Source organism: Lissotriton helveticus, chromosome 9 (genome assembly GCF_964261635.1).
Source record: "Lissotriton helveticus chromosome 9, aLisHel1.1, whole genome shotgun sequence".
In the NCBI taxonomy this organism is placed as follows: domain Eukaryota; kingdom Metazoa; phylum Chordata; class Amphibia; order Caudata; family Salamandridae; genus Lissotriton; species Lissotriton helveticus.
In genome coordinates this window covers 1,284,684,322-1,284,712,246 of record NC_136070.1, presented here as the reverse complement: position 1 = coordinate 1,284,712,246, position 27,925 = coordinate 1,284,684,322, and the positions used below count along the sequence as shown (strand labels likewise).

General features: G+C 50.9%; 1 protein-coding gene across 1 annotated transcript; it reads left to right on the top strand.

The window, feature by feature from the left end:
• The first annotated feature begins 364 nt into the window (after positions 1-364).
• LOC144782494 (BLOC-1-related complex subunit 6-like) lies at positions 365-27,925 on the top strand. Its single transcript, XM_078661880.1, has 4 exons — positions 365-894; positions 8,017-8,171; positions 19,193-19,276; positions 27,281-27,925. The coding sequence occupies exons 1-4, from the start codon at positions 594-596 to the stop codon at positions 27,404-27,406; spliced, it is 666 nt and encodes a 221-aa protein (XP_078518006.1). The 5' UTR covers positions 365-593; the 3' UTR covers positions 27,407-27,925.

Here is a 27,925-nt window from a genome sequence, read left to right as displayed (position 1 = left end):
CAATAAAGAATTCTAAACTAAAAAAGAAAACTTTAGAAAAAAAATATTTCACCATCTAGCCAGTGGTAGGGAATAGTGGCATAGACATGTCACTACAATTAAACTTGTCGGCTTCTTTGATACAAAAGTCTCAATCTTCGCTCCGGGACCGGCACACCTCCAAGATGGCGGCCGCGCCGACCACGGGTCTTGTCTTTCTCTCTATGGTCAATGGGAGCATAGCCAGGATGGACTGACATTATGCGGAAGTGTCCCGGGGTCTTGTCTAGCCGGCCTTGTCTCTCTCTCTCTATGGTCAATGAGAGCATAGCCAGGATGGACTGACATTATGCGGAAGTGTCCCGGGTCTTGTCTAGCCGGCCGCGTCCCTCTCTATGGTGCACGCGGGCTCAGCACACCTTGCAGCAGGGTGACGGCCTCGCCCTCTCTATGGTGGACACATTTTTATGGCCGGATATCCGGAGTAGGATGTAAACAGGAAGTAGTTGCTCTCATCCAATCAGCAGCTTCGCCAGGGAGCTCCGGAGGACCAGCTGCGGCGCCGGGCCGGTTCATGGGGAGGCGGCGCGGCCGGCGGGGGCGGCAGTGACCCCATGGAGCCCGCGGGGCCCCCGCAGCACGTCATGGCCGAGGTGCGCATCCGCAGCGGGAGCGAGATGAACGGGGCCCCGCCGGGCCCCCGCGCCGGCCTGGGGCGCCTGCAGGACAGCCGCAGCCTGGACGGCCTCAGCCGGGCCTGCAAGGCCGAGCCCGGCCGCAGGGCCACCATCTCCAGCGCCCTGGAGCTCGAGGGCACCGTCAGCCGCGAGGGCGAGCTGACCCACTTCACGGCCAACAACCTGCAGCTGCGGATCCGGCTGAGCGCGCTGCACGGGGCGCTGCAGGGGCTGGACGGTGAGAGGGGGGGCTGGAGGGGGCGCTGCAGGGGCTGGACGGTGAGAGGGGGGGGAGGGAGGGGCTGGACGGTGAGAGGGGGCCTCAGGGGGGGCTGGACGGTGAGAGGGGGGGCTGGACGGTGAGAGGGGGGGCTGGAGGGTGAGGGGGGGGGGCTGCAGGGGCTGGACGGTGAGAGGGGGGGCTGAGGGTGAGAGGGGGAGCTGGACGGTGAGAGGGGGGGGGCTGGACGGTGAGAGGGGGGGGCTGGAGGGTGAGAGGGGGGGCTGGAGGGTGAGAGGGGGGGGCTGGAGGGTGAGAGGGGGGGCTGGAGGGTGAGAGGGGGGGCTGGAGGGTCAGAGGGGGGGCTGGAGGGTCAGAGCGGGGGGGGAGCTGAAGGGTAAGAGCGGGGGGGGGCTGTAGGGTAAGAGCGGGGGGGGCTGTAGGGTAAGAGCGGGGGGGCTGAAGGGTAAGAGCGGGGGGGGGGCTGGAGGGTAAGAGCGGGGGTGGGCTGGAGGGTGTGTGAGGGTGGGGGCAGCACAGGGAGGGAGAGGGCTGCAAAGAGCAGTGAGAGATCTTCAGGGGTTGGACGGTGAATGAGGTGGGGGAGGGAAAGGGCTGGAGAGTGAGGGTAGGTGGTCAGGGAGAGTACTATGGGGGATGGCAAGAAGGAGGGGAGATCTGCAGGGTCTGGACGGGGAGCGAGGGTTGGTGGAGAGGGGAAAGAGCAGGCAGGGAGGGCGGTGATGAGGGAGAGGGCTGCAGAGTTTGGACAGTTAGGGAGGGGTGCTTGTAAATGAAGGATGGTGATGGTGGAGGGGCGAGTGGGGGCAAAGCTTGCGTGGGGAGGTTGAGGCCTAACGGAGACAGCTTGGGGGCTTTGCATGAGCTGGCCGGTGAGTGCAGGGGGTGTCGGTCGGGAGGCGTGCAGGGACCGGTGGTGGGTGTGTCAGGACCGTGGCCAGTACATGTGGGCTGGCCCCAGGGAGGGCTGGGGTGGTGGTCGGGGGTGGATGCAGGGACCGGAGGATGGGTGTGTCAGGACCATGGACAGTACATGCGGGCTGACCCCAGGGAGGGCAGGGGGTGTCGGTCGGGGGTGCGTGCAGGGACCGGTGGTGGGTGTGTCGGGACCATGGACAGTACATGCATGCGGGCTGACCCCAGAGAGCGGGAGTGCAGCCGGCCTGTGAGCGGGTCTGGCGTGCACAGCTGTGGGAGGCACAAGAGGGATCTACAGACCAGGCCTTGGTCCGAGGTCCCACAGCCATTGGGCCCCTGACGCCTGAGAGTCTTTAACCTGCGAGCAGAGGGGGGCGGGGCAGGTGAGAAGCAGGAGGCGCGCGAGAGGGCGCCTGAGGGCCCCGTCCTGAGTCCTGTCGGGGGAGCTCGGGCTGCTCAGCTCCTGTCTGATGCCGGAAGTGAGCGCTGCCTCCGTCTGCGGCGATCAGAGGAGGAAGTGCGACCGAGCGGAGAGGAGGCCATCGAGGACCGGCGGCATGGACTCCTGTGAGTCACTGAAGGGTGCCCGAGCCCCGCTGAGGGGGTGTCTAGGTGTGGAGCGGAGCTCAGCCTGTGCCCTGGCACAGGAGTGCAGATCGGCCCTCGTGCTGCCTCCGTCGCAGCCAGAAACGGGTGTTCGATCTGAATATCCTCTTTTCTGTGTCTTGGGCGCACACTTCCAAATGTGGTACTTTTCCTTTTTTGCTTTCATTTCCAGACACAGAAGTCGGCTGCGATGTGAAACGAAACCGCTTAGTTCAATATATCGACATTTAAAACACGTCTGCAGGCAATGTTGGTTCCAGCGCCGTGAATCCCCGATGCGCGTTGCTGTGTTTGAAATGCAACAAGGTATTGCACAGATGCTGAAAGAATCTGCAGATGTGATCTGTGGCATTGGCTGCCTCAAGGGGAAGTGGGATACATTACATATTGACCCCCGTAATCCAGCCTGTGCCCTTTGCCACAGAAGAGTTTTGTTTCACGTGCTACTACAGGAATGACAAGAGCTGGACAAGATGTAAGTTACAGACATCATAGAAAAGAGTGGAGGACCCTCTCTGTGGGTTTCTCCTAATAGTTGGTGCAAAAAAAGCCAAAACAACCCAATGCAGTCTGCATGTGTGTTGACATGCAGATGCCATTTCAGGCTGTAAAGAGGGAACACCACGTGCACCCATGGTAGATGAGATTGTTGCAGAAGTGGAGCCAAGTGGACCCCTAAATAAATATAGACTTGAAATCAGGATCCTATCAAATCTATTTAAACAAAAAGTCAAATATATATAGCAACATTTTCTACCCATGTAGAATTGCTGCAACACCATCAATGGAACATCGGTTCTGCTAGTGCGTCTTTCAAAGCTGTATCATAGAATTGGTGTCTGGTCTGCAGTGGTTATTTAGTGTCAGTGGTGCCTTTTGGTCAATGGCATTTCCACTGAACAGCACAATGAATGCATGTGAGCGCTGTTTGAACAGATCAGAGACAGTGTGCTGACTGTCCATCTGGAGAAGTCCAAATTCATTGTGAACAGTATCGAGTACTTTGGATATGGTTTCTTCAAGGATGATGTCTGACCTGATCCAAAGAAAGTCCAATGGTGTCCAGTCATGGAGTTTCCTGTAAACTGTAGCCAAGGTCCGGAGTTTCTGGAACTTGGTCACCTTCTGTGTGTTAGGTTTATACAGAACTTGACGGATCTGACAAAACCTCTGAGACACCTGCTAAAAATGTGTACCCTGTGAGTATGTGAGGTAAGCCAAAAAGAAGCATTAAACAGCACAGAGGTAACCCGGTCAGCCGACACCACTGAGAAGTATTATGATCCGACAAAGAAAACTGAACATGTTGCATCTTAATGACATCTTGGTTTGCGTTGCATATGCAAGTCGAGCCCTGTCAAACTGAGCAGAGGTATTTCCAAATAGAGAAGGAGACAATCAGTGCTATGTGGCTGTAGCCATTTCCACCTCTACCTCTGCGAAGCACCTTTTTAGTGTGCACTGATCACAAACCTCTGCTACCCCTATTTCAAGGGTCAGAATCAAAGCCATCACCTCCGATTGAGAAGTGTCTGTTGCAACTTCAAGAGCACTCTTTCGAGGTGGTGTACCGTCCAGGACAAGACAACCCTATGGATCATTAGATCTGCCACTACGAAGTGGCAACCATGGCTGAACGAGAACACACCAGATGTAGGATACATTTGGTTGGTAGTCAACCGCTCCCTTTCGAACATGATCACATTGATAGAAATAAGCCAGGCCTCCCTTGTAGTGATTGCTTCCAACATTTGAGAAGAGCCTTTGAGACGAATAATTGGTGACCCACCTTTAAAGAACAGGCTAATCAATTCACTGGTAATTGCGTGTAAATTCAAGCAATGTAAACATCCGACAGGAATTTTAAGCAGCTGAAGGTGGCCAACTCCTTGGAGGCAACCCGCTTCCGATTCTGTGCTGCTTGGTACCTCGAGTCGTGTAGGCTGTACATCAGAATGCCAAGGGATAGTGAAAACAAAAATGAGACCTCTGCAAAAAGTCTGGTTTCTTGACCCAGATTCTTAAGTGGCAATAAGCATTGCATCGACAACACATTGCAACCCCCTTGTAGTGTCGGTCGGAGCAGACACGAGCCAGGACACCCCGCCTCCATGGAGCCTATGAAAGCAGGACCCCCTCCCCCCGATACTGTACACACCCACCAACCCCAAGCATTTTTACAGTTGGCTATACTGACCGATTTTATGCCACCATGTCAAATACTGTGGGTGCCAGTTCATATTTATACAAGCCACCAGTTTCACAGCAGTAGGGGCTATTTTGGCTAATAAGTACAAGCTAATTTTATTGATCACAGAACGGAAACAAGTTAGTGTTCCCTTTTTAATGCATCTTTTTGCAGTCTGCTTATCTGATTCTCGAAGGCTCTAACATACAGACAGATTAAGCCTCCTCATCTGAAACCTCCACCCCCTTACCTCTCAACCCTCTTGCCATCCTATAGTTTCTCTCACCCTCTCACACCTGCATCAAGTCGACCTCTGTTCACAAGATCTACTGTCTTTCTCATGTCCCCTCCACAAACTCCTGCAGTGACTGCTTTGCCCCTCGCTCCCATACACAAATTCTAAAGGATAAATCTAGGCCACCACTCACCCATTTGACTCTGTGCCCTACATTTTTATATTAAATGCTACTGTCTATCTTGATATTAAGATGAACAGTCGCAATTTAACTGGTTAGATTAATGTCAGAGGGAGAAGGAACCACATACACCAATGGTATAGTATATCACAGTTGATTTTATATCTCAAAACAAAGGGAGGACGAAATATATACAATGCCCAAGATCGCGTCATTTGACGTCTGAGCAAGGCTGATTCATGCTGCCTTGCAGTCTGCGCGTTGGACCATCACACGCTGAGGGAACTGTGGCATTTACATATCAGGACTTTGCAGTCAGGCCAAAAACAAAATGTGGTAACTTCACATAAACAGTTAATGTAGATTAAATCAGTGAAAGAAAGAAATACTGAACATTTAGTTTATATTAAGTTCAGTGCAATCGAGAACAAGTCACTAGCGTTCAATCTCTCCAAATGAATGGGCACATTTGCAACACATATGTCTCCGCGTCACAAGCACATGACCCAACACCTATGTGGCCACCACTGGCTCCCTATCGAGAAGAGGGTCACTTTAAAACTTCTCATCCACGCCTACAAAGCCCTCAACCACATCGGACCCAAATAACTCAACGAGAGAGTATCCTTCCACATACCCAAGAGACCTCCGCTCCGCCGACCTCGCACTGGCAGAGTTCCCCTGCATCCGCAGAAACAAAACAGGAGGCAGAGCCTTCTCCTACATCGAAGCCAAGACCTGGAACGAGCTCCCTGTGAACACCAGACGCTCCCCGACCCTGCACACGTTCAGGAAGGACCTCAAGACCTGGCTTTTTGACTGATCCAGAGCCGCTCCCCCCACTCCCTTCCAGCGCCTTGAGACCCTCACGTGTGAGTAGCGCGCTACATAAACCCCTGATTGATTGATTGAAGTGAGGAGTCCTATAAAGTCCAATGATGTTGGTCACATATGTGCTAATCCACTCTTGTATATGATGTTTTCTTTGACGACATCCATTCTTTTTACATGCATGTTTGTTGACAATTGATGCTAGAGGCCCAAGAAGTGGAACACATATTGTTTGGGTCTGTTTAATCAATAATCGAGACCATCTTCAGGACAACATGCAAAGGTTAAAAACGCCTGCCCCAGTTATTTAAAGGCATTCTGGAAAAATCCCCTGTGGATGTGGAGATGCGCGAGTACGTTGATTCGAAAGTCATCAATGGAAAGGGAACCAGTGTTGTATATGCTCTGAATGCCGGCCACCATGTGCTTTACTGCTGTGGTTTCCTTGGGACTCAATCCTTCTTCTATATCACACATTTTCCTAATTAACTCCGTAGTTTAGTCCACACTGATTCACACCCGTTGACCTTTCAAAACGGGCTGAAACGTCGAGACGTGTTCCACTTCTTGTCTCTCGTGCATCAAATGCTCAATCATCAACAAACACGGAAGTATAAAGAATGGATGAATGACAAAGGAAACCTCATACACAAGGGTGTATTTCAACATATGAGACCCCTATTGGACATATATGCTAAGAGCTAAAAATGTAACCCGTCGCTTGAAAAGAATGAATGCTAGTGAAGCATTGTTCTTTTTTTACACTGAACGTATTCTACATTAAATGTTTTTTTTATGTATGCGCCCTTTCAGTATTCCTTTCACTGATTTATTCTACATTAGCCGTTTGGTTGCATGTGTGGTTTACATCTTTCATTTTTTTTCTGATTGCAGTAATTCACTTATTTTTTGTAAGTGATCCTCTCACTTACTGTCATAGTTAATTTCCAAGCTCACTAAGGGCGACTGTTTGCCCTTTAGCCTACAAATCGTCTCAAGAGCAAGCAGTGTAACTGTTCTTGTTCCTTTTCCACCAGGCTGGCGTCCGTGTAGCTCGCTCCACAGAGACAGTCATTCTGGCAGTGAGGGATGGTTTGAGGGACAGAGCTGACAGACCTCCTACATCTTTCAGCAGTCTTTGATACGGTCGATCACTCGATCCTGATCGACCGTATCAAAATGGCTGTTTTGAAAGGAAGTGCCGTCCAGTGGATGAAATCCTTTCTTGTACACCGATCTCAATCGGTCTGCATATTTATTTTTCGCTTGGCGACAGTTCAACTAAGCTGTGGTGTACCTCTGGGCTCCTGTCTCTCTTCCCACCTGTTCAATCTCTAGATCTGTCCCCTGATACACTTGCTCCAACAGCGAAAGGGGAAGATATTTAATTATGCTGATGACATGCAGCTGATTTTCGCCATCGATAATACGTTGGAGTCTCCATGGCACAAGTCCAGCTTCCATATCTTCCAGGATCCAGCGCTATACCTCTAATTCTCAGCTTAGATCAGCCCACCTCAACCTGCTGTCTGTTCCTTGAAGCAAAAGGAAGAAGTTAGGGGAGGCCAGATTTTCGGTGTCTGTTGTCTACACTTGGAATACATTCCTCTTTGAGATAAGATCCTTGGTGAAATACGAAGGTTTTAGGAAAACATTGAAACTTGGTTTTTTAAACAGGCCTATGACTAACTTTGATAGGAGCTGCCTCTATCTGCCTCAGCGCCACAAGACCTTTCGGTGTATGTGGGCTCAGTACACTTCCAAAAACATAACATTTAGTTCCGTTTTTTTTAACAATCCATTTTGTGTCTGATACTGTGACTTTTCTGCTTTCAGTGGATTGTTGATCATGAGCGAACAGATGAGCCTTCCTCGTCCTTTCTGATGTCTGTTCATCGGTAGAGATTGAACCTTTAGTCTGTCTTCAGATAGATGCAGATGGGTGCACTTATCCTGGGTCCAAGATTCCCACTGATGTGAATTAGCTAGAGATATAGCGCCCGTTCATAAAGTTTATTTGGCAAACGCGCTACATTAAAATGTTGTTCTTCTGGGACTTTCTTGGCTGTAATAGTCATGATACGCAGTTTATCCAAGATATTTAAAGTACCATTTTATTCACTATTGTTCTTTAATCCTGTGGTGTTCTTTCACTTGTAGCTGACAACTCGATCCGAAGTCCAGGCCTACAGAGGCACAAAGCAGACATCCCTCCCATAGACCCAGACGTGCTGCAGGACCTGGAAAAGCTCACGCAAGATGTCGCTCACAAGGTGGATCAAATGATGAAGAGCTTGAATTGTACAATTCAGAATGTAAGTTCCCTCGTGTTATTGTGAAACCTATAAAGCAAAATTATGTTTTGTATAGAGGAGTTGTACACACACTGTATGCCGGCTCATTATTTTGGATAGCTCAGATATGTTTGTGTGCATTAAACAAGGAGGTGTGAGTCTTCACCGCTATGTCTGTAACAATCGAGCTTAAATGGGTCTGTGAAGCAGCTGTGTTGTGAGTAGGAGGGTCAGCAGGTACTCTCACCTTCTTTGTAATGCCGGCTTGAGATGGTAAGGCTGTTTCTGTGGTTGATTCATGTCCTGACTCTGTTTTCATCCTTGCAAGGTCAATACCTGTTTATCAAGGAGATGGGTTTATTTAGGCACAAACCAATTATTTTAGTCTAATGTCAGACTCCCCAGGATATAGCGGCATAGATTTGCTAATTTAGCGGCACAAAAATTGGAATTTAGCGGCACAAAAATTGAAATTTAGCGGCATTATTGCGGCACTTTATTTTACTCTTAATCACTCCTTTTCAGCCTTAAATCTATGCAAACTGATTTAGCAGAGTATTTAACTATGCAATAGGCATTATAAACTTTATTTGAGTTTTTTTGCTATATTCTCCTTTGTGGAAACATTCCAGGAGCATAGGCTCAGTCAAGCACAATAGAACCCAGAGACGCCCCTGACCATGGAGACGTCAGAGACCCCACTGACCATGAAGACGTCAGAGACACCCCGGACCATGGAGACGTCAGAGACCCCACTGACCATGAAGACGTCAGAGACACCCCGGACCATGGAGATGTTGGAGACACCCTGGCCATGGAGACATCATGTCCTCACCGTCTCTTCAGACAACAATGCTGTTACAGGAAAGAGTTTAAAACGACAGCGCTATTAACTGGCCCACTCTGTAAAGTGGCGCTAATGTCTTTGCATGTGACAGAAAACACTTTGCAAACACTATGTCTAGTTGCATGTAGTTATTTCCCATGTATTGTATTGTATCTTATATTTATTTACCCTGCCGTCCCGAAGCTGCAGCTCGAACAGATTATGCCAGAGAAAGAGAACATTTTCAACAAAATGCTTCTTTCTTTTTTGGATCCATTTCACAAGGCAACGAATGAAGGAGAGATGAGAACGGGCTTCCTTCAGCAAGCTTGGATGGGGGAGGGCATAGGGCTCCACGGACCACTGACCAACAATGCTCAAACCCCCCCCCCCCCTCCCCTTCCTTCCCGAGGCTGCCGTCGGAACAGAAAATGCCCGATAAAGATGACCTTGCCAACAAAATGTTCCTTTACTATTTTTTTGTATCCATTTAATGTGGAAACGAATGAAGGAAAGTTAAGAGAAGGCAAGAACCTGCCGCTTGCTGAGGTCACGGTTTGCTTCCAGCAAGCTTGGACGAGGGGAGAGCAGTGTCGCAGGGAGCTGGGTGGAGGGTGGGTAGAAGAAATCCCCGCTCCTCCGCCTATCTTTAAAGTACTCAGCTGGAGGAAGGGTTGTAATTCTACCAGTACCGAGCCCTGCGCTCTCCGTAATAATTCCGAAATGTGGCTTAATTTAAACATATGGAACGAGCACTTTTGCTGAAAATTCAAACACCGCCCGGCTTACTCGGAGACTTGCCTCATCTTCCAAAACGCATGAACATAAATCCTTACAGGCGGCTATTACGGCTGTACAGCGCCACGTAGTGACGTGTGCGCGTACAGCCAATAAGATGTCACCATCTTTTTTGCTGCCTGCCAGAGTCCATTTTCGCGGCCATAATGTTCAATATCGCGGCTATCGCGCTCTTCGGCTAATTTCGCGATTATTTTGCAAATCGCGAAATCGCGAAATGCTGGAGGGTCTGTAATGTGCACTATTTAAATGGCCAGTCTCTTGGTGAATTTGCAATATCCATGCTGGCATAATATATTTTGCCTCTGGGTTGATTTTAAATGGCTTCCCAGTCTGCAAATTCCTTATGACAATCAGCCTGTCTTCGTTGAATAATCTTTCCTAATATAAATTAACTTTTTTGTGCAGATTCACTTGCTATCTTTATCAACATTTCTCAACTGAGTTAAAGCAGTGAGCAGCCACGGTTTATGGTGCAAACAAATGCACACTTGTAAACGTAAAACCTAGGTAAACGACAGAAGTTCAATACCAAGTGACCGAAATGGGAAGTCTGAAAGTAAAGCAAAATATAACTGGCGTAGTGCAAAAACCTCCCTAAAACAAAACTAGAGTGCAGTTTTAGTCTTTTACCTGTTTTTATTTTTTTTGTAGAATGTGCTTGTTGCATAGTGATTTATCAACAGCATCTTGTTGCAGCAGGTAGCATGACATAATTATGGTTAAGTGAGCTTGACGGAACTTTCTACTGGCTTCCCAGACACCTAATTTTTAGGTCTCGCCTGTCGATGCGCATGCGCATCGAGCTTGCGAGCCTATTGCGGCTTAAACAACCTTTAACTAAGAAGCAAGGAATCGTGGCGATTCCTTGCAGTGCCCGTGACTTTTAAGCTCAATGCGCATGTGCATTGAGCTTAAAAGCGCGTGCACATCAGTTCCCTCAGCCGCAATCGCCGTCTGTTCGCTCAGCCGCATTCCTCCGACACCTTTTGAAGTGAAGCTTAGCTTCACTTCAAAGGCCCGGCTTCTTCACACCCACATGCCGCTCTCCCCGCTCCGCCCCCTCCCCTGCCCGCCGTGTGCATTTCTCCTCCACCCCCTCCCCACAGCAATGCCCTCCGTCTTGTTTTTTTTACCCGCGACTCTACTTTAGCTTAAAAACATGTTCCGATAGGAAGTGCATCACATTGGTAATTTACAAAGATTTGCTCTGTTTTCCTGTGGATAAACCATGCACTAGTCGAACACACGATTTGATCAATGTATTGCTGTTTAGAGTACATTCCTTTTGCAGGTCTTTTTGTCATCATCGTGAAAACCGTGACAAATGTCAAGTCTGCATACATGCGCGAAGGCAGGCCTTTTTTATAAGCGCTCGTCTCAGTGCTTGGTTGCCGGGCTGTCTGACATTGCCAGCCTCCCAATTACAGCCATTTCGACAGGCTGTAATCAATAACATTTGAAATGACCGTGTGAGTCGCCTGTCTTTTTTTTCCACATGCTGGAAGCTGCTGCGACAGCGCTCAGAAATGGCTTTAATTCACAGCCAATATTGTCTTTTTTTCCACACAGTGTCTCCGCAAACAACCACAGCGATAGCTCGCATGAAATGGGAAAATGGTTGGAAGGGGTTAACAATTCAGTAAATACAGCTGATAAGTTCCCGATGCTTCTACACAGCGCGCACACCACCTTTCCCTGAAGCCTTTTCTCAAATTCACCCGTTTATCAAGCCACAGTAAAAGCATGGTGTGGATCTTTGCGAAACTCCCTTTACAGATTCCGCCGTGTCGCATTTCTCCTCCCCCTCCCCTTATCTGCCTTTCCCTCCGTCTTGTTTTTTTTTTTACCCGCTCCGCCCCCTCCCCTGCCCGCCGTGTCGCCTAATCTAACTAAATCCTTGGCCGATCACAGCAGTGTATGCTAAACCGTGCACTAAATTAATAAATCTTGCATTAGTATTCTGATAACAGTAAGAATGTTCAAATGTGTTTTTCATGATTGGGCGATGAATTTAGACTAAAATGATACATGTAGGGCGTTAGAGGAATGAGTTAAATTCATTTGCGGTCCATTCTTCAAGCAACTTCCATTGCTAAAAACAGTTCAAACCTCGAAGTTGGTTCAAAACCAGATTCATTCTTTATGAACGAAGTGCCTCCTCCTTGCTTTGTGGAAAATAGTCTTGCTCAAGTGAATCGATGTGTGACCAAATGTAGAAAAAAAAATGCCCTAAAACGAATCGAGCTTCGAATCTACTTTAGCTAAATAACATGTTCCGATAGGAAGTGCATCACATTGGTAATTTACAAAGATTTGCTCTGTTTTTCTGTGGATAAACCATGCACTAGTCGAACACACGATTTGATCAATGTATTGCTGTTTAGAGTACACCCTCAACCCCTCACCCTCACTCACCCTCACTCACCCTCACTCACCCTCACTCACCCTCACTCACCCTCACCCTCACTCACCCTCACTCACCCTCACCCACCCTCACCCACACTCACACTCACTCACCCTCACTCACCCTCACTCACCCTCAACCCCTCAACCCCTCACCCTCACTCACCCTAAACCCCTCACCCTCACCCACCCTCAACCCTTCACCCTCAACCCCTCACTCACCCTCTCACTCACCCTCACTCACCCTCAACCCCTCAGCCTCACCCTCACTCACCCTCAACCCCTCACCCTCACTCACCCTCACCCACCCTCAACCCCTCACACTCACTCACCCTCACTCACCCTCAACCCCTCACCAACCCCCACCCACCCTCACTCACCCTCAACCCCTCACCCTCACTCACCCTCAACCCCTCACTCACCCTCACTCACCCTCACTCACCCTCACTCACCCTCACTCACCCTAAACCCCTCACTCACCCTCACTCACCCTCACTCACCCTCGCCCTCACTCACCCTCACTCACCCTAAACCCCTCACTCACCCTCACTCACCCTCGCCCTCACTCGCCCTCACTCGCCCTCACTCGCCCTCACTCGCCCTCACTCGCCCTCACTCGCCCTCACTCGCCCTCACTCGCCCTCACTCGCCCTCACTCGCCCTCACTCGCCCTCACTCACCCTCACTCACCCTCACTCACCCTCACTCACCCTCACTCACCCTCACTCACCCTCACTCACCCTCACTCACCCTCACTCACCCTCACCCACACTCACCCTCACTCACCCACACTCACCCTCACTCACCCTCACTCACCCTCACCCTCACCCACACTCACCCTCACCCTCACTCACCCTCAACCCCTCACCCTCACCCTCTCACCCTCACCCACCCTCAACCCCTCACCCTCACCCACCCTCAACCCTTCACCCTCAACCCCTCACTCACCCTCCCCCTCACTCACCCTCACCCTCACTCACCCTCACTCACCCTCACTCACCCTCACCCTCACTCACCCTCACTCACCCTCACTCACCCTCACTCACCCTCACTCACCCTCACTCACCCTCACTCACCCTCACTCACCCTCACTCACCCTCACTCACCCTCACCCACCCTCACCCACCCTCACCCTCACTCACCCTCACTCACCCTCAACCCCTCACCCTCACCCACCCTCAACCCTTCACCCTCAACCCCTCACTCACCCTCTCACTCACCCTCACTCACCCTCAACCCCTCAGCCTCACCCTCACTCACCCTCAACCCCTCGCCCTCACTCGCCCTCACTCGCCCTCACTCGCCCTCACTCGCCCTCACTCGCCCTCACTCGCCCTCACTCGCCCTCACTCGCCCTCACTCGCCCTCACTCGCCCTCACTCGCCCTCACTCGCCCTCACTCACCCTCACTCACCCTCACCCTCACCCACCCTCAACCCCTCACCCACCCCCACCCTCAACCCCTCACCCTCAACCCCTCACCCTCAACCCCTCACCCTCAACCCCTCACCCTCACTCACCCTCACTCACCCTCACCCACCCTCAACCCTTCACCCTCAACCCCTCACTCACCCTCACTCTCCCTCACCCTCACCCACCCTCACCCTCACCCACCCTCACCCTAAACCCCTCACCCTCACTCACCCTCACTCACCCTCACTCACCCTCACTCACCCTCACTCACCCTCACTCACCCTCACTCACCCTCACTCACCCTCACTCACCCTCACTCACCCTCACTCACCCTCAACCCCTCACCCACCCCCACCCTCAACCCCTCACCCTCAACCCCTCACCCTCAACCCCTCACCCTCAACCCCTCACCCTCACTCACCCTCACTCACCCTCACTCACCCTCACTCACCCTCACCCTCACTCACCCTCACTCACCCTCACTCACCCTCACTCACCCTCACTCACCCTCACTCACCCTCACTCACCCTCTCACCCTCACTCACCCTCACTCACCCTCACTCACCCTCACTCACCCTAACTCACCCTCACTCTCACCCTCACTCACCCTAACTCACCCTCACTCTCACTCTCACTCACTCACCCTCACTCACCCTCACTCACCCTCACTCACCCTCACTCACCCTCACTCTCACTCACTCTCACTCACCCTCACTCACCCTCACTCACCCTCAACCCCTCAGCCTCACCCTCACTCACCCTCAACCCCTCACCCTCACTCACCCTCAACCCCTCAGCCTCACCCTCACTCGCCCTCAACCCCTCACCCTCACTCACCCTCAACCCCTCACACTCACTCACCCTCAACCCCTCACACTCACTCACCCTCACCCTCACTCACCCTCACCCTCACTCACCCTCAACACCTCACCCTCACTCACCCTCAACCCCTCACCCTCACCCACCCTCAACCCCTCACCCTCAACCCCTCACCCTCAACCCCTCACCCTCACTCACCCTCACAACACATATTGTGTTACAATAGGTGTCACATTTGCGAAAGATAAAACTATCTAGAGATGTAGCATAACCACCAGAGCTGCCATATAAGTCACGTAAATACAAAACATGTTGCATTCCAAATGCTATAGGTGTCACTCATCCATTTGCAAAACGAAAAATGTCAAACTCTTCTATTGCGAGACCTATTGCATTTTCAATGCTTGTTATATTTAAGATTAACATCTGAGCATCAGTTTATTAAAAATGCAATGCTTTAAATAAAAGTGAGCCAGTAAAATATGTATTTACATACTCTTGGTGTTTAGCAGACTGTTTCCTCTTTGAGCAATGCTTTGCAGAAACCTACTTCCTCTTTCAATACGTATTTTTATTTCCCATGTGCTGTCATCAGTCATCTTGTAACTAATTGTAGAACAACTATTTTTACCAGTGCTCTCTATTTAGTTGAAGATACAAATATTTCTGTGTTGGGGCTTGTCAGCTACTCCACGAGGAATCTCCCTGTAGGGTCACACTCCGGTCACATTCTCCAGGACGCCCCACCGACACCTGCATCCTCTGTTCTAAGGGTCCCCCACCCGACCACATCCAGCCAAAGAAGCCCGACACCAAAAGGTACCCCAGCATCCTCAACCCCCCACCCCGACTTTGGGGGGCCTCCGGCGGTCCCCATGTGTCGCCCAGCTATCTAACTTACCTGCCTAGCTGCTGGTCGCATTCGTCCAGCGTCTTGATCCAAGCCTGCAGCCTCTTTCCGAAACAGATGACCTCCATTGAAAAGCATTGGGCGCCCGACACTGATTTGCACCATGCACCCGGCCGCCCCTGGTGGTGCAGCTTCCCCCACCCCCCAGGCATTTGCCATAAAAACCGCTGGTGCCTACCTGCAAACCGTACCTCTTTGATGTGCCCCCTGGCTCCAATGGATAGCATTGGGCCCAGTGACCTCTGCACCCGGCTGCCCCTGTGCCGCTGGTGGTGCATTACCTCCCTTGTCTTAAGCCTTGCCCTGTGTTGTCCTAAACCCCCAAAGCCCTGGGGGGAAGTAAGTTGAGCACTTACCTGCAAATCGTATAACATTGTTATCCTCTATAAGATGACAGACAAAGAAATGTGTTTCCTGTCTGTATTTATTTGTATAAACTGAAAAATACTGAAAATTTAGATTTTTGAGGAAGTGTCCATGCTGTCTTTCATGAATTCCAGACAACAGCTCTGGCGCCAAAAAGAACAGCCCAGACTGAAGGAGCAGCCACAAACTTTGCTTCATTTCCTTAGTTTGACACACTACATGTGATGGGTATGTCCAGAGGTGGGTTCCATGCTCACTGTGATATAGGACTCGAGCTGTACACCTCAACGACGAGGCCTAAATAGTGTGAACCCGGTTTGTGGCTGCTTCTTCGGTCCGGGCTGTTCCTTTAGGCGCCAGGGCAACTCTGATCTGCATATTTCCATCTTGAATGACATTGTGGGTGAAAACGATTGACTAGAATCTGGTCCCGAACGACTGGCAGTGACTGCGACTATTTGCACGCATTCCCCCCACCAGCTTGTTGTTTTCACAGTTAGTATTGCTAATGCATTCTCATTAAATGACTTGCTCTTCACTAGCGTTCAGGACTTTGAGATCTGCTGGCATTGTCCTTGTTCCGTGAAACAGAGGCTCATCTCATTGAAATAAGAAATATAGTTAGCGTCATATGCGTTTAGAGGCCTCTTCCGTTTAGTTCTAAGCTGATGTGATCTTAAAACTCCCTTTTTTCAAATGTTTGTAGCTTTTATTTCTTTATTTTGCATGCAAGCGGTGGCTGCTGTTCACTAGGAGATGTTTACCGTTTAGGGGCTACGTAAATGTTCTGTTCATTCATGTTTTCAGCCGGTTCATTCTACTTTGAGGGCCTTGCGTAACTACTCAAGATTGTGCACATTGGTGTTGACAGAATCCTCTTGCCTCTGAAGGTTACTTTTGTATGAAATAAGTCTGCTCATTGCTGATTTCCACAAGTCGTAGCCCGTCATTTAATCACGGAAACTCATTATGGAAAAGCTTTAGGGTTTTCCGGAGTAGACCACTAGAGCACAGCACGAGTAGTTTGTCACTCTGAACCCCGATGTGCAAGCATGCCTATTCTTCTAACTTTACTGATCTATAATATTATGTTGTGTGCGGCCCCAAAATGATTTGCCCCGGCTTTCAACTGCTGCCATGAGAAGAGGAGCATTGGGGGAGGCACACATACGAAGACCTCTGCCACCCACCCCCACCCCTCGCCATCTCAAATAGCTCAGCCAGAGCTCCCTGGAAGTCCTTTATAACAATTCAACAGTCGGTGCCAAGTTTGGTTATCCTCTGTGGCTACGTCATATCAGTAAATTACTGGATTTAGAATCCGATCATTCACACCAACGGCCCTCTCCAGAGCCCTATATATCCATGGAAGAAGGATCAGTACATATTGTAGAATTGAATGGAAAGCGATGGCTTGTATTTCCTGCTTGCCTTTCCGAAGCACTCTTAGCAATAGGGCAAGGTTTGTTGGATGCCAACTCTGGGGGTATGTGGGTGTTGGGGTAACTTGGCCCCTTCTCTCAGATATGATGTTTCATTAGCTGGTGGAGTGGCTTGTGGTGTGTATCTGCACGATGTTGGTCGTCTAGTATAAATTTGGTGGGGGGAATATACTGTCTTGATTGCATGATCTTTGTGATTGAGTTTCAAAAGCTGAAACTGGTTGCTTTTATTGTGTGCTCTTCTGACCTAGGCGGACCACCCATCTTTGTGTGCCCTTCTGGCATAGGTGGACGACCCATCTTCGATATTGGTGCTGTGGGTGGGTTTGCGCTTCCCTGACCAGTACCTTTACACGTCTGGTTTACCCCTGAAATAGAAAGGAGTGTGATGTTGGGGGAAGCGAGTGTGGACCCAGGTATTTTTCATATCCCACCATTTCTGAAGACCATCTGTAAATCACTGTTCTCTCTGATACTGGGGCACAAGTGATGGTGAGGGGCAAAACCTCTGATCATTAGTCACTTTTGTGGGTTCATGCTCTGTGGCATTATATGATTCACTGGTTTCCTTATTTAGCTAGGTGTATGTAGCTGAAGGGTTCTTTGAAGGATTTAGTGTAAAGTGTCCTAGATATCAACCATCTATTACTTGTGCTTTTGGTGTTTTTATTTCCTGAATGTGCAGTAGTCGTGTGTGTGCATCATTCGGTTTGCTTTCAGATATTTGCCTGCCTCGCTGATGGGTTTTGCCTGCGTTAGTAGAAGTATGGGACGAGAGTCTTTGGGTGTATTCTTTACATGGTGCTGTTTGTTAGGCCCATTTTGGCAGTTTTAGTTGGATGGATTCCACTCCAGAGAGCCCCCTTTGCCCAGGGGTTGGCAGGGCTCTTGAAATGACAGCGTGCCCTGGTGCTCTCTTCTCCTGTTTTCTTCTTTAAGGCCTTCATTAGTTCCTAGTGTCTTTCAGCTGCAGTTCACCGGCCCAGCTCAGTCAGGATTTTCTCTTCTGCCCTTCTGTTGTCTTGCTTGATTCTCCAGTCCTTGTTTTTGGGGCGTTGTTTGTGTTTTTTGGGCTCTTTTAATTTCCACCCCCCGCGTTACCTGCGCCTAAAGGGGATGGTGCCTCCAACGCGTTATTGGGCTTTGAATGACCCACAATCCCTGCATCGACACAGGTTCTACACTTGAAAGAGCGAAGCGTGGATTGTGCTCGGCGAGGCGATCTTCCACTTGAAATGGAGAAAAGCAAGGAAGGTTGCAGCTGCCAAGGCTTCACTTTCAGTCATTGAAGTTGGAAAATATAAAATAACCGGGTAGTTTGGGGACTTCGTTTTGTGGGTGACTTTATTCCCAAACGCATTGGGTGAACTTGCTCTTTAACTGTTGCTTTTCCTCCTTCTCGCACCCCGACCCGCATGTCCTGACCACTTTCTTTACAGCATTTCTTTACTATTGCGCATTTCTTCTCGTCCCAGTTGACTAGCCTCTGATATGTGCTGCCACTCAAATTATTGTTGTAAACAAACCAAAATGAAATGAAGAGCCCTTGAATGCCAATAAATGACTTTCTGAATTACAATGGCAGTATTTTGGGTAAATGAATGTAAAGCCCGACCTTTGCCCGTCAGTTCTGGTTGCATCGACTGTTGATCTGGGAAGAAAAGGGGAATTTCCTTTGAAAACACGTGAAACTGCTTTCAAAGTAGGTATTGCAAGGCAAAGAGCATGGCAGGCGGACAGGAGAGTCCGGTGGCTCACGAACACCTGACTAGGACCGATACATATTTAGATAGCCTTGGTCTGGACTGCGCAATGTGCCTTTCTGTGAATCTGATTAATCCCTCCAGTCCCTGCAGAGCCGCTGTGCTCCTTGCGGCCAAGAGGCCGGCAGCGCACACTGGACACTGGACATTGCTGGTCGAAGCGTCCAATACAAGCAGTGTTTGGCTTTGCTGTATAAAGGGGTGCCTTGATGGGTCACTACAGTTTTGTGAAGGTGAAGTAGATACAACGAGGCCTCTCATTTTAACGGCGCGCTTGCAACATGTGTTTTTTCTTTCAGATGACTGCGCTGAGTGTTGGCTATATCCAGACGTACAGAGATTCAGTGGACAGTCTCGGCGAGTCGGTGGACATGAGCATTAAAGTAAGAACTACGATATTACAACTCATTGTATCACGTGCAGTGCACCGCACACCACACTTTGATTACCATTAAGCGTTGAGGTTTAAATGATTGCATTGGCAAAGCCGGCACGACTGGCACAGGCCCCCAACCGTATTGCTGCTCTGTCTTATTTTCTTGTCACTGTCCTTTCGAAATTGTTTTGTTTAGAAAGCTGCAGGGGCCTACTTTCTTTTTTTTCCTTTTTTTTTTATCTGGTCAAAAGTAAAAACTAATGTTTGGTCTCAAAACTGCCACAGTAGACCCTGACACTTAAGGGAACTACTTTCTGTGTGAATGTGCGCCTTATGACAGGGCTTAATGTCGTCACTTAGTGAAGCTAGCCAGTGGCTGAAGTGGGCTGGCCCATTGCCCTATGTTGTATGCTATAGTGGGAGAATTTACAATGCGATTAACACTACAACAGACCAATAGATAACAAGCATTTACAATGCAATGGTCTCAGCATTGTTAAAGTTAGAGCTATTGGCATTGCTCATGACATTATTTTTTTAGGTCGAGCAGACGTACTCTCAATGCGTGAGCATTGAGAGAGTCTGCTTCAGACCTAATGTTGCCCGTTATTGGGAGAGTGGACACCAATCTGACACGAGCGTTTCCTTTGCGGATTTCACCGCAAGAGCGCGCGTCTCACCCGCGCATGCGCAGAGTAACTCAGCATTTTTTTTTTTTTTTTTTATTTCCCAGCCCCGAACCGAATCAGGTATCAGAGCGCTTCACATATAGGCAGCCCCCCCCCCCCCCCCACCCCTCCCCTCTGCATGCGCACACACAGGCGAGCGCATGCACACGCAGGCACACGGCAGACACTCGCTCACACACACCCCCCTCCCCCACAGTCACACACACGCACTCCAGACACATACACACGCGCGTGACCCCCATTCCCACCACTTACCGGGCTCTTTCGGCGTGTTCAGTGTCTCATCGCTCCACTTCTTCCTCGGCGGCGGCGGCTGTGGCGGCGGGCGGGACTTCCTGCTGGATTGCAGGCCCCGCCCCCGTCTCAGGCAAAAGTGCCTGACTTCCGTTTTTTTTTTTTGTTTTTTTTTTTTACACATCATGGCTGCTACTCTATTAAAACAATGAAATTAGGGATAATAGGAACTTTCCTGTCATACAAATCCTACAAGGCTTATTTTTTCATATTGGTGGTTCGACTCAGAGAAAGTCAAATAATGAAGACTGAGAAAGATAGCAAAATAAATAAGCTGCGAAAGCCAGGTCAAGAGATATGAAGTGTAGGGTAGTACAAGAAAGAGTTATGAGGCGTAATCAAAACTGAGCAAACTTGGTATTCGCAACCCGGGCATTCAGCAGCGGGCCTCTAAAAAAAACAAATTAAGCACTGTGTGTGAAGGGCGTTTATGAACGCATGTACGACTTTGAACTTGAGTTGTCCGTATTGTGTCGTTACATTCTGCTGTCCTGTAGTGAAACCTGTAGAAAAATAATTTGATGGGGTTTTCGGAATTTATTTCTACTGCATCGTTTAACCATATTATCGAGGTGCAATTGCAGCTAAAGAATACTTCTTGCCCCAGTTATGATGTTGTGGGGTTTCTAGTCCGAGATCACCGATTGTTTCCCATAAAATGCACCACTTTCAGATGGCCGCTGCATTCGCCCAGTGCTGTCAGCTCACCCCGGGCTCCCTCAGTTCCTTTTCCGCGGCGGCGCGCGCATATCACAACAAATGGGGCGTGGGTACGGGGGCCGGCGCGCTCCGATGTCGCAGCGGGCCCAGCCAATCGGGGGTGGGCTGACCAGACGCCGCCAAGCTCAGTTTCTTGCAGTTGACTGCGGCTGCCAGAAGGAGAGTCTGGGAGGAAGCCGCAGAAGGACTGAGAGCTGGGGCTTCGCGCGCGGGAGAGGGTGCCCGGAGCGAGGCACACACCTACTTTTACTGACAGGGCACCGCGCCCCCGCTGCCTGGAGATAACAGGTGCTGTAACACCGGCCCACCATGGTGGACAGCAGCCTCCGCACCGCCGCCAGCTGAGTGCACTGCAGGGTGAGTGCTCCCTGCTGTTGACAAAATGGGTTGTGTGTTTGCGCGTTACACTGGGGCAGATAGATATATCCGTTGCTGGGGTCCGGAGGATCCACAGGAAAGAAGATTGGTTCAGAATGTGTCATGGGTCGGAACTTATTGTGTACTTGTTTTATTTATCACTCCATAAGCTGCCATGTTTGCTCTAGCAGGTCACTGGAGGTGTGCATGCATGCGGCTGGTTTCTGACAGAGTGCGAGAGAGAGAGGAGGAGGCAGACTGGGGGCTCTAGCGAAGTTTTGCAAGCGTAGCTTTCAGCAGCAGTGGCGCATTGAGCTCGCTTCTGCCCTGGCTAGGGTGACCAGAATTTTAAAGCAAAAAAACGGGACATTAAAAAAAATTAGAAGAAGGACTATAATGTTACGTTAAGCGAGCGCACAGAATGACAGCGCTCCTCAGCAGAGAATTACAAAACAGGCAGTAAGAACATATATAAGATGCTATTTTCAAACCCAGTAGCTTGCATGTGAATTAATTTGCTTTCTTGGACCAACGGCTAACTATCCCCGCTTTGTAAAACATAAAGAAAACCTCACCCCAGTTTTTAGTCGAGCCTCTCCAAAAACCGGGACATGAGCTAAACTTCTCGAAATCTGTCCGGACAGCTGGTGAAAAACAGCGACCATCCTGGCAAATCCGGTACGCCTGGTCAACCTACCCCTGGTAGCGACAAACTGTGGCAGCTGCAATCGTGATGCAGTTCTGCAACGTCACGACAGCAGAAACTTGTGGATAGAGGAGCATTACATCTTGGGACACAGGGAGAAGATGTCTTTCAAGCTAAGACAGGGTGAAAACGTGTCTGGGACCTGTAAGCACAAGCATTTACAATGCAATAGGTCTCGCACTTACGCAAGTTTGAGCTCTTAGCATGGTAAATGACAATGCTATTTATGTATGTTTTACAAACAAAAACATAAATAAAAGGCATTGTCATTTACAATGGCAATAGCTCAAACTTGCGTAATTGCGAGACCTATTGCATTGCAAATGCTTGTTATTTATGTTTTTGTTTTTAAAACATAAATAAATGGCATTGTCATTTACAATGCCAATAGCTTAATCGCTCGCAAATGCGAGACCTATTGCATTTGCACCCACACACACACTCACAGCCCCCCCACACACAGAGCCCCCACACACACAGAGCCCCCCACACACACACACAGAGCCCCCCACACACACACAGAGCTCACGCACACAGAGCCCCACACACGCACACAGAGCCCCACACACGCACACAGAGCCCCACACACGCACACAGAGCCCCACACACGCACACAGAGCCCCACACACGCACACAGAGCCCCCCACACACACACAGAGCTCACGCACACAGAGCCCCACACACGCACACAGAGCCCCACACACGCACACAGAGCCCCACACACGCACACAGAGCCCCACACACGCACACAGAGCCCCACACACGCACACAGAGCCCCACACACGCACACAGAGCCCCACACACGCACACAGAGCCCCACACACGCACACAGAGCCCCACACACGCACACAGAGCCCCACACACGCACACAGAGCCCCACACACGCACACAGAGCCCCACACACGCACACAGAGCCCCACACACACACAGAGCCCCCCACACACACACAGAGCCCCCCACACACACACAGAGCCCCCCACACACACACACAGAGCCCCCCCACACGCACACAGAGCCCCCCCCCCCACACACACACAGAGCCCCCCCACACACACACACAGAGCCCCCCCACACACACACACAGAGCCCCCCACACACACACACAGAGCCCCCCACACACAGAGCCCCCCACACACAGAGCCCCCCACACACACAGAGCCCCCCCACACACACAGAGCCCCCCCACACACACAGAGCCCCCCCACACACACAGAGCCCCCCCCACACACACAGAGCCCCCCACACACACACGGAGCCCCCCACACACACACGGAGCCCCCCACACACACACGGAGCCCCCCACACACACACGGAGCCCCCCACACACACACGGAGCCCCCCACACACACACACGGAGCCCCCCACACACACACGGAGCCCCCCACACACACACGGAGCCCCCCACACACACACGGAGCCCCCCACACACACACGGAGCCCCCCACACACACACGGAGCCCCACACACACAGAGCCCCCCCCCCCCACACAGAGCCCCCCCCACACAGAGCCCCCCACACACAGAGCCCCCCACACACAGAGCCCCCCACACACAGAGCCCCCCCACACACAGAGCCCCCCCACATACAGAGCCCCCCCACATACAGAGCCCCCACATACACAGAGCCCCCACATACACAGAGCCCCCACATACACAGAGCCCCCACATACACAGAGCCCCCACATACACAGAGCCCCCCCCACATACACAGAGCCCCCCCCACATACACAGAGCCCCCCCCACACACACAGAGCCCCCCCCCACACACACAGAGCCCCCCCCACACACACAGAGCTCCCCCCACACACAGAGCTCCCCCCACACACACAGAGCCCCCCACACACACACAGAGCCCCCCACACACACAGAGCCCCCCCCACACACAGAGCCCCCCCACACACAGAGCCCCCCCACACACAGAGCCCCCCCCACACACAGAGCCCCCCCACACACAGAGCCCCCCACACACAGAGCCCCCCACACACACAGCCCCCCCACACACAGCCCCCCCACACACACAGCCCCCCCACCCACACAGCCCCCCCACACACACACACACAGAGCCCCCCCTCACACACACACACAGAGCCCCCCACACACACACACACACACACAGAGCCCCCCCACACACACACACACACACAGAGCCCCCCCACACACACACACACACAGAGGCCCCCACACACACACACACACACAGAGCCCCCCCCACACACACACACACACACACAGAGCCCCCCACACACGCACACAGAGCCCCACACACACGCACACAGAGCCCCACACACACGCACACAGAGCCCCACACACACGCACACAGAGCCCCACACACACACACACACAGAGCCACACACACACTCAGAGCCACACACACACACAGAGCCACACACACACACAGAGCCACACACAGGGAACAGAAGCCAGTAAAAACGCTCACTACGAGGGGGCAGGAGAGCAAGCACAGCCAGGGGCCAGGAGAGCAAGCACAGCCAGGGGGCAGGAGAGCAAGCACAACGAACGAGGGGGCAGGAAAGCAAGCACACCGGACGAGGGGGCAGGAGAGCAAGCACAACAAAGGGGGGAGCAGGGGGCAGTAAAGCAAGCACAACGAGCAAGCACAAACCCCTTACCTGCGTTCTCCAAGCTGCGGGCCGCGACCAGGAGAGACTCAGCGCCGGCTCCAGAGAGACGCATGCTGCACTCGCTGCCCCTCCTCTTTTCACTGCCTCTCCCGTGCGTAACATGGGGGCTGGCCTGAGGAGCGGGAGAGGGAGGGAGATGTGTTGCCACGGAACGGGAGGGAGGGAGGGAGCGGTGAAAGGGAAACCGGCAGACCTGCATCTGGGAGTCAGCTCCCCCGTGCTGTGGCAGGACGTCCCAGAGCACAGCGTAATGGCCCTCGAGCCAGCTCAGGCTCCCGGATCTCGGAGGCAGGGGGGAGGGCGGTGCGGTGATCTTCAGGTCGATCGCCAAGGATCCCGGGCACATGCTCTCGAAGCCCGTGCTTGGGTTCAGCTCCAGCAGCTCGTCTTTCAGCTCCTTGTCGGACGAGGACGACGAGTAGTGCGAGGAGGTGGACGACGAGCAGGAGGATCAACCCAGGCAGTAGTGAGTGACAGCCTCCCAAGCCGCGTGCAGAGAATAAAAAATAAAATTCCGCTTACCAGGGAGAAAGTGGAGGCTGTCTGCTGGCAGTGTCGGGGAGAGATGGAGAGATGAGGTGGGCGGAGAGAGGAGGGCTGTGATGCAGAGGGAGGGGTGAACAGATGGAACGGAGAGGCGAGGGCTGCAGCGGGGATGCCCAGTCGTGAAAGATGAGGGGGCGGGGTTCGAACAGGTGAGGAGCCGAGCTGAATCTTGAATATTAATATGGCGCTGCAGGACAGAACAGAGGTGCACGTCTGGGTAGGAAGGGGAAAGCGACGGAAACAAGAAAAGCGAGGCAGAGTCTGCTCATGCTGCCTGCACGCGCCAGTCGGCCCTCTGATTGGTTAATAAGGAACAACAATCAGAGAGCCGACTTGAGCGTGCAGGCAGCATGATGAGGGGCGTGCTTTGTTACGATGACGTCGGGGAGAGAAAAAACATGAAAAACACCCCCCCGAATTCACTTCTTTAACTGAGTGACGCCCCTCTCCTCCAATAGCTGGCCTCCGTTTAGGAAGCCAGCCAATGGAGAAGAGGGGCGGGTTCAAGCCCCCATACTGTAAACCTAAAATCTCGGCTGCGCGACACTGCTGCGCAGTGTACGCTAGGCCGAGACCTAAAAAGGGGTGACTGAAGGACCCTATAAACGAAAGACCCAATACACTAAGTATATTCAACACACCATTTTAGTAAAGGTTTTGGCTAATGTCAGACAGAAAACGGGCACTGGAAAATCATTTCTGCAAGATTAATCCTGACTTCTGTAGTGTTCCAATATAAGCACCAGGATTGCTCTGCTCATTCTTTGCGAGGAAAGCAAAATCACTTCTCAAAACTCCTGCTAACCAATGTGTTCAAGTTGGGTCACGAAATACAGCAACCAGCTAATGCTGCATGGGGGCCAGGTATGTGTTACTCCCCCTCACCAACTGCAAACATCCCAGAACCCCAGCTCAGTGGTTCTTAACCTTTCGAATTCTGTGTACCCCGAGTCTACCACTAGTGGAAGCCAGGGACTCCCCTGTCTGGGCAATTTGTAGGATTCAAAACAAATGCACAGATTATGGATTAGTTTATTTAATTCACAAACGAAATGCAAAATTTGAAGTATTGATAGGAAGGTTGTATCCTTCCTTTGAAAAAATACATTAAAAAATTACTATTTATTTCGAATAGATGATGTTGTATGTAAATGTAAATGTATAGGCATTTATATAGCGCACTACTTACCCGTGGGGTCCCAAGGCGCTTCGACCGCTGCGAAACCCTTCCTGGCTTCCCTGAGAGATGGTCCCTTAATGGGTATCTCCAGGGTGAGACCAGGCATCCCCGGCGGTCTGGTGGGGCCGTTAGTGAAGATGAGGCAAGCTAATGCCCAGAGTTGCCGAGTGTGATCGCTGATCAGAGTGGGCACCGAGGCGAGAGAATTATCGAGTCCGCTGACCCTGGTCCAGAAACCTGCCGCGCCGGGAATCGAACCCTGGTCCCGGGCCGTCCTCTGCTCTCGGGTCTGCCGCCTCTATCCAGTGAGCCACACTACTTCACGCTACTTTAGCTCAACGCCTGGTCTTTTTTGCTCCTAATGGACGCTCTCTTTACTTGCCTTTAGCAGTGCTTCGACTGCTTCAAGTTCTTAAGTGTTCAATGTTTAATTTAGTTTTTTATGTGTGTATGCTGTATTAATCTGCCACTGTCGTGTAATATTCTGAACAGTTGACGATCCCCGAAGGGTCAGGAGACCACAGTGGCTGCTAAGGGGTTTTCCCCTCCTGTGCTGCATATTTATGAATCCCATTATACATGACGAGTTGACCTTGTCATGAGCACAGCTCCAGTATGCTCTCATGACGAGTTCACCTTGTCATTAGCATGCAAGTGGTTAAGTAGCACTGCGCTCGCTTGTGTATGTTGAAGTGAAGCCAAGAGCTCCGAAGTGTCTATACGTTGCAAGCTTAGTGATAATATATATAACCAATTGTTTGCTGGCTAGGAATGCACTTTGTCTAATGTGATCTGGTAGAGTTAACAGTTTGCTATGAGACTCATGAAGTTGGCTCATTACTTTCTTTCTAACTCTTATCTTTTTCCATCCCTTAAGGGCATGTATACGCTGATGGCGCGCTGCGAGGAGTTGGATCGGTCCATGCAGCCCATTCATTCTTTGGCAAAACAAATTCGGGAGATCAAACGGACCCTGGATGTATTTGAATCGTTATGCAAATAATACCTAAGCATTTCCGCATCGAAAGTCTCTGCTTCCTGTTTGAAGTTGCCTCTTCAACATCCTGCCGGTGACCCTGCATCAACTGGTGCGCAGTGGGAATGGACGACACGAGCAGGTTGGATGCTCCCAGAGACGGCGGCTGTGGTTTGCGTGGTCAGATTACGTGTACCTTCGCAAGCATCATGTTGGATTTTATTGGCTCTGCCAGCTTGCCTGGTGAGAAGTGTGCAGGGCCACCCAAAGGGCTTCTAGCACAAACTGTAGATAATGTATAGAATTTATAGGAATGACTAATCTTTCGGCCGCTTAATGAACCCCAGATGTTGACACATATTTTTTAACACAAAATGAATTGTTAATCTTCTGATGAGAACGGTTTCAACAAGGGATGTTGTCAGCCCATTTCTTTGTGTTTTGTTTTTATTAAGTAATATCACAAACTGCTTTTGTCAATTAAACTGTTCAGCCTTTTTGCTTAACCCAAGTAAAATACTTGAATATTAAAATGGCACTTATGGA

Bases quoted from the DNA above. Each gene is read 5' to 3' on its own strand.
- LOC144782494 (XM_078661880.1), top strand. From the start codon at position 594: ATGGAGCCCGCGGGGCCCCCGCAGCACGTCATGGCCGAGGTGCGCATC. The intron at 895-8,016 runs GTGAGAGGGGGG...TTTCACTTGTAG, and splicing joins GGCGCTGCAGGGGCTGGACG to CTGACAACTCGATCCGAAGT. The intron at 19,277-27,280 runs GTAAGAACTACG...CCATCCCTTAAG, and splicing joins CGGTGGACATGAGCATTAAA to GGCATGTATACGCTGATGGC.